Source organism: Pollicipes pollicipes, unplaced genomic scaffold (assembly GCF_011947565.3).
Source record: "Pollicipes pollicipes isolate AB1234 unplaced genomic scaffold, Ppol_2.1 Scaffold_7261;HRSCAF=8764_pilon_pilon_pilon, whole genome shotgun sequence".
NCBI classification, from domain to species: domain Eukaryota; kingdom Metazoa; phylum Arthropoda; class Thecostraca; order Pollicipedomorpha; family Pollicipedidae; genus Pollicipes; species Pollicipes pollicipes.
This window is the reverse complement of record NW_023597054.1, coordinates 11,807,639-11,814,622: the sequence shown is the minus strand read 5'-3', so window position 1 is coordinate 11,814,622 and position 6,984 is coordinate 11,807,639. Positions and strand designations below refer to the sequence as shown.

The 6,984-nt window shown below is 52.8% G+C and overlaps 1 protein-coding gene across 1 annotated transcript in view; it reads right to left on the bottom strand.

Annotated features, from left to right (window-relative positions):
* Window positions 1–6,984, bottom strand: part of LOC119112832 (glycine receptor subunit alpha-2) — a 65,276-nt gene that overhangs the window by 33,098 nt on the left and 25,194 nt on the right. Inside the window, exons 3-4 of the mRNA XM_037237118.1 lie at window positions 3,735–3,802; window positions 2,888–3,111 (exon numbers count right to left, since the gene is read on the bottom strand). Of these exons, the coding sequence (XP_037093013.1) occupies window positions 2,888–3,111; window positions 3,735–3,802 (292 nt within the window). The remainder of the gene's footprint in view (window positions 1–2,887; window positions 3,112–3,734; window positions 3,803–6,984) is intronic.

Below are 6,984 nucleotides of genomic sequence, written 5' to 3'. Positions count from 1 at the left end.
GTCGGTTCCGGTAGGTCGCCCAGGCCCCTCTTCAGACCTCATCGAACACTGCCCATGGTTGACTTGGGGCCCCCATGCGGAGACAGGGTCCTGTGTTAGGCACTGTGGACCCCTGACAGATGCAGGGGGCCCAACCTGTGTAAAGCGCTGGTCCCAGGTCTGCGGCTGATTGGGAAGTCGGCGCTCAGGCCCACACCCACACTGAGCCGACGGTGTGGTGCTGGTGTTGCCTGATCGACGTATAGGTCCATATCGACTTAGATGGTCCCTGATCAGCAAAAAACCGCTCTGACTGCCATTTGATGATCCGTCCCATGTCCAGGGCCCTAAATAAGACTCTGGCCAGCCCTTCGTGCCCTTAAGCCCTCCAATTGGGCTCTTGACTGTCGGTCCAGGTGGGCCCTCGAAGTACTTCAGGCCTCTTCGATCGCTGCCTCTGGCCGACTCGGGGCCCCTTGACTACACAGGGCCCCTGTTAAAGGCCATGGGATCTTGACAGACGCTGGGGCTCCGACCAATGGAAATGAAAATGTAAATCAAATGGAAATCGCTGGCTCCTGCTTTGCCCCTGCTTAGGTAGTGAGCCCTCAGAGCCATGCCGACATAGAGCCGACTGTGCGTCGTCGGCGGTGTCTGACCGACATCTAGGCCTTTCTCGACTCAGGGGCCCCTGATCAGCGCGCAGGGCGCTCTGGCTATCATTGGAGTGTGCGGCCAGCAGGGCCGGGTCTCCAAATACGACCTAAGCCGGCCTTTCGGGCCCCTCGGGTCTTTCATCTCAGGTCCCAAGGGACCTGAATGGCCGCTCGGAACCTAAGGGGCGGGCTAGTGCCCCTTCGTCCTACCCCCTGCCCGTGTTACTGACTGCGACCATTACTTCTTGCTAGATTACCGGCGGCGTTAACATTATTGTCCATGCTGTCGTCTGTCCACTGCCTGCTGTACCTGCTCTTCCCTACAAGGGGATGAAACAGATCTGGGATTTTGGAATGTTGTTGCTTAAGTCCCAGATGCTTACCAAATTTATCCATTTTTATTCATACTAGAAAAATACGGAAGTTGTTTTTGTTTCTAATAGTGCATCGCACAGCTACGTAAGTCACATTCACGCAGTCAAAAACAATGTTTTCCATGCGTTTCGACTACAGTACATTGTTTTTGCATCCATTTCGTTTTGTTTTGCTTTTGTTTTCAACGCGCTGATAAAGTGACCATGAATATTTTATTCGATGGCGCAGCGTTTAAGTCGAAGTGAAAGCATTTCTCGCGCGCCGTGAGTGCCTTAGACACAAATAAGAAACCCTCCCACATTCACAAACGTGGTGCGATAGTTAGATACATACCTGTCGTCCTTCATCAGGCATCTGCCATGACTGGTGGTGCTTTTACATCTCATATGCTTACTGGCCATTTACCATTGGCTCTGCTAATCTAACAAGCTACTCCAAATCCCACCAAATCTTTATTTGGGGTGTGGATGGACGATATTCACTTGAGGTATGAATGAATGGCTGGCATGTTCACCGACGTTCATTTCGTGACTATATGTTGAGTGTGTTGGACCTTCTATATTTCTGATCCGGTCCATTCCAGCCCACGGATTGATCCACAATTCGCAAATTTATCTAATCCGTGCTCTAGTCTACAAGTGCCTTAGACTGCAGCGTCCCACCCGAGAAGCCTTCCCAGGCTCGGCGCGGCGGCTGGTATAATCGAGCACCGCCACTCTCTGGCGTCGGAAACCGCCAATCGCGGCCACACCGCCGAGCGCCTGGCCAATCGATTCGCTCGTCTCCACCACGCCCTGAACGAGTGCCCTTTCAAAGGCCATTAGCCTGAACGGCGGGAGGCGCGGCGGCACAATGCGCCGCAGAAAGGCGACTTGTCGGGCAGGACGGCCATGGGCGATTACCACACGCTGCTGAGTGCCTCAGCACGCCGCAACTGCTGCCGGGCTAAAGGCGTCTGCGATTGTGTTTCTATTCTGACACGGGTGGGAGGTGGTCCCTCGATGTCTGCGTCCCATGCCCTTTTTGTGGTATTTTTGTTAAACCAAGTGAAGGGACAATGGGGATTTCGTGCATTTTTTCAGTCATGTCAGCGCCTATCCCAGAGCTAAAACCACGCACGCATGTCTTTAGGAGACAACGGCGGCGCCACTCCCTGATCACTGGGAGACAAAATGCATTTAAGGTACATATTTCCAGGATACACCACAAGCAAAGTGCCTACTTGCAATACTAATGCTAAACTCTTTCCTGGTAATCCTCGGCGGTGCAGCTGCCGGAGGGCTACATGGGAGGGTGTTCCGCAAATTTATCAGTTTTAATATACCGTGAATCAAAAGGTAAATATCGTCCATGAATACCAAGTTTACGCGAACAAACACGCTAAATACCATTTACTTTGTCAGCCAAAACGTTACTGACACTCCTCAGTGTAAAAACAAGTAAACCTGACACCACTGAAGCCACAAAGACATCGTTTTTCGATGAAAGCCAACGTCTCCCCATCTATATTTCACTATACCTTATTGGCTACAATACATCATTCAGCCAAAGGCGATAGCAGGCACATGCTCGGACTCTGGTATTTGCGTATCTTTTCATAAGCGAACAATCTATCCTCTTGGTAAAAGCAGACGGCTGGACGGAATTTATCAAACATCTGCCCCCCAAACAGTTCCCGACCAATGTTTTAATCTTATCCCTGGTCCAACCTTAGGGTATGGCATCAGCTGGAACGCTATTTCGTTCGCTATGATTGCTCGCACGATTTTTACGCATTTTGAGCCATGCAGGTACAGATCGAAATTTGACCGCTGAAGCTCAATATTGTATACTAGTGCAATTGAGCCCATGGGCTGGGTACCGCGTCCCCAACTTACCTCAGCATGTAGAAGATCTTCCCCCCTGGATTGAGGCGGATAAGCACGTTGGGCACGGTGACGAACTGGAACTCGCCGTGCTTGGCGTTGGGGAAATACACCTCGGGCTTCCAGATGGCCTTGACCAAGTTCGGGTCGTTGAGGTCGAGCGGGGTAGTGATGTCCTTGTGCCGGAGCCGCGGGTCAGTCCAGTACTGGCGCAGGTACAGGTCCACCTCGTAATCCTGGCAAACGCAACGCACAGGTCTTCGACGGATTTGTCTCAGATACGGCGCGCCGAGCATGAGCTAGGCAAAACAGGGATCGACCTGACTCCCAAGCCGTGATGGACCCTTGGGGCCTTTACGTAGATCACAGCTGCTGCTCGCTGCGGCAGGGGTGTGGTCGATGCAGCAACCAATGCTGAAACGTCAAAAGTAAACGCGCTGACAAGATTGATGATTACAACCACATTTATTCTGAAATAGCCTCGAAGACATTCTTGGTCTTTCGCGAGGCACCAGGGCTGGTTAAGACATCACGTCCCAGAAATTCGACTCTGGAGCCCGTCCACAGATCAGCTAGCTGGTTATGGCCATCTGAAATCGTGATTAATCTGCACAGTCCGAAACATCTTTGGATGCGTCCCCAGAGCTTGGAGGATTTATCATGGTTTTAGTTAACGAATTTCCACCAGGCAGCCATTGGCCATTTAGTACTGCCTCGGCAGAGTGCAGCGGAACAGGATGAACCTATCCGTCCCTAACCTGTCAGGGGATACAAATCGGCGACGACGTGTAGTCCGAAATCGTTGCCTAAGGTGTATCGCTATGACTCTGTACTGCTTTTTTCAACTGTCCAGACTTACCATCGTTGATGGATTGATAGACCCGAAGCTTCGTATGTAGAGCTCCACTGTCACTTCGGTGGGGGTATCTGAAACGGAGGAGGGAACAGCTCGGTCACTTTTGGATCAAACTGCACAGTTTACACTTACCGTCATACGACCGGCGGCTGACCGCATTGAAGGTTTCATTCCTCGCCGGTGGTTACCTTAAGTCGCAGGCGTAGCACGACCCGACGTGACCCCACCCCGGCGGAGAGCTGTTACATTGGTGATGAACGGCCAGAGCACATTTGACAAAAGCCGCGTGATCTCGTGTAACTCTTATCAGTATGGTCTCCTATAAGGGTGATGTCCTTTTATGTTTTTGGGTACGTTCCTAAAGCATTAGCCCGACCCGTACACAGTTCACGACCCGATCACAGTTCTGCTCAATTTATTGCGGCTACGTCGATGTTCTTTTGGCCCTGAAAGCCGCGCGGCCTATGGGACGGCAGGATTTGAATGACGCTGTTGTGGCGTCGTAAATGCTAAATTGGCCTCGAAATATTCCACACGAAAAAGTCCGCACATCTTCGCGAGCGTGTAGCTCAGAAACTAGAGGGATTTAAGTCTTCAGAAGGGCAGGGCTGTAAACTGCATCGAATGTCTTCAAAATAATTATTTCAGTTCACAACCACATACAAATGTGGAGCACTCCTTTAAGCCTGAGTGACAGAGCCGGATCGTATTGCTTACAATGCGCTGCGTTCGTTTTACAGAATGCATCCCCTTTCCAGCATGGCCTCTACAAAACTCGACCGGAGCTCAGTGCAGAGCCCGGTTCGCGGATGCGCCGTGTAGTAAGAGCAAAACCGTCGCTGAAACACATCGTTCAAAACTTTGGCTGGCTTAATGGCTGGAAACTAGGATACATGTTCAACTGGCAAGTTGTGATAGGTGGGGAGAGTTCAGAGCACATTTACACTCATCTGGCCATATTTAGCTCGTCAGAAGCCAAAGCTAAAGCACTCTATTGGCATCATCCGCACACCGCCGTCCTCTTCACCATTGCGGCCCACTCAGCTGCTGAGGCTATAAGGCGTCGCCTGCCCTCACCCTGGCAGGAAGGGCGGACACCGCGGGAGGGCGAACCCCGTGCCTCTGGTTTCCCAGACGTACAGCGGTTAACGCAGACGCGTTAACCACAACACGAACGGCACTCTATCTGCATGCCAGGAATTGCGCGTGCGAGATCTGTGTCGACGCCCCCATTTGCATCACTCAGTGCATATGGAGGAGCTATGGTAACATTTATGTATTACCGGATTGGTACAAAATAGCGTCAGCACAATATACTAAGTCTGCTCACAAATCGGTGAGTAGACACGTTACAGATGTTGGGAAAGTGCATTGTCAAAAGTCTGACAATTATGTTTGCATTGCCATACGCTCTCGCGCGCATTTGACCACTTACTTTGGCAGTCGACCGACTCGCATGCATCTCACGCACACCTCCGAATGGATCCATATATCTGCACGCACGCTACCCCGGACAGTCATCAGTGACGCGAGGGACTTCCGCCGAAATATGAGATGTGGCCCGCCAGCCCGGCTGCGCGAGGGCACACGTTCAGTGCGCGCACGTGCCGCTGCCTGCGTGCCCGCCGGCCCCGGAGCCCGGATCGTGGCCCGTCTCAGCCCGGTCGCCGCGGTACGGTGCGCCCTGCACGGGCGGCCGGAGCGTCCGGGGGCTGCCGGCCTCCGCCGTCGGGATGACTCGGCACAGGCGGCGGCGACGGTGGCGGCCCGGGAGGCGCGGTACGGTGCGCCCTGCACGGGCGGCCGGAGGGTCCGGGGGCTGCCGGCCTCCGCCGTCGGGATGACTCGGCACAGACGGCGGCGGCGGTGGCGGCCCGGGAGGCGCGTCACTGCAGCCGACGCTAATCGACGCCCGGATGTCTTACGGCAGGATCGACCCGGGCCGTGCGCCACGACTGCCACCCGGCGACGGGCAGGTGGCGCGCCGCGCGGACAGGCGCGCCGCGCCGGCCAACGCCGTAGGGTACCATGTGGGGTCATGCCATGCGGCATCCTGAATGACATCGGGGGTACAGGGGGGGGGGGAGGGTCACGTCAGAGCGCCGCCGCTCATGGCTCTCGGTTCGCCTGGGTTGGCATGCGCTAACGTGAGAAGTAGGAAAAACTTGAAGGTTATCGGTGAATCTACGTGTCAGCTGCATTTTTTTATTCTTTTAGAGTATGGCAAGAATTCACAAATGGATGTAAGTACAGCTGCCATTTGGGCCGAGTAAATGCTGCGGTGATGTTTGGAAAACGAGCCTGTAAGTCGATGGCAAATGGCACTTGCAAAAATCGACACAGTCATCAATTAAACTAAGATTATCAGTCTGCCTGCTCGACAGTGGACGCACCAGCTGAGCGTAACTGATTCTCCATTGCTACAGAAGTTGCATTGCTCAAAAAGCCCAACATTGATGTCAAACACCATTTTTTATGCGGCTGGGTGGTTGTTCAATACCAGTTTAGTGGAGTCAATGGATCAGTGATGAATCAACTCCGATTCAATGGCGTTCGTCACGAATCGCACTGCAGAGCAATCAGCAGTGTTCGACTGCATTTGCTCAATTCCTGCACGCTGAATTTGCCACGTCCTGCGTTGTGACACGCTTTGTTCACAGTCCCGACACTAATGACCGAAGCCGGTGCGCGCCAGCATGTATTACGTGTCCCGATGAATGAGCTGTCAAATCGCGATACAAATGCATGGTTCTGCTAAAAAAATTCCAGCGAATTGGGATCAGAGGCTTCAAGCGCAAGGCGCGAACGAACAGAAACGATCTAGAACATAGAGGGCTCCACGACATTAGCGCTACAACGAAAACTCCTGCTGACAGGAGTGCTCCGACATTACCCCTTCCGCCGATACTTGTACACGACATTAGCGCTGCAACGAAAACTCCTTCCGACAGGAGTGCTCCGACATTACCCCTACCGCCGGTACTTATACACGACATTAGCGCTACAACGAAAACTCCTTCCGACAGGAGTGCTCCGGCACTACTCCTACCCCCGATACTTATACACATGAGTGATCCGCGACAGAACGTGTGCTGAAAATCTTCCTCTTGTCATTATGTCCACTACAAACACTTATACAGTCATTACCTGCCCACGATATTCGTTCTATTGTTAAATCTTATATGCGACGTCATACTTTACAAAGTTGTACCCGTCATTACTTCTACTGCAGAAACTTGGACAGCCGTTGCTT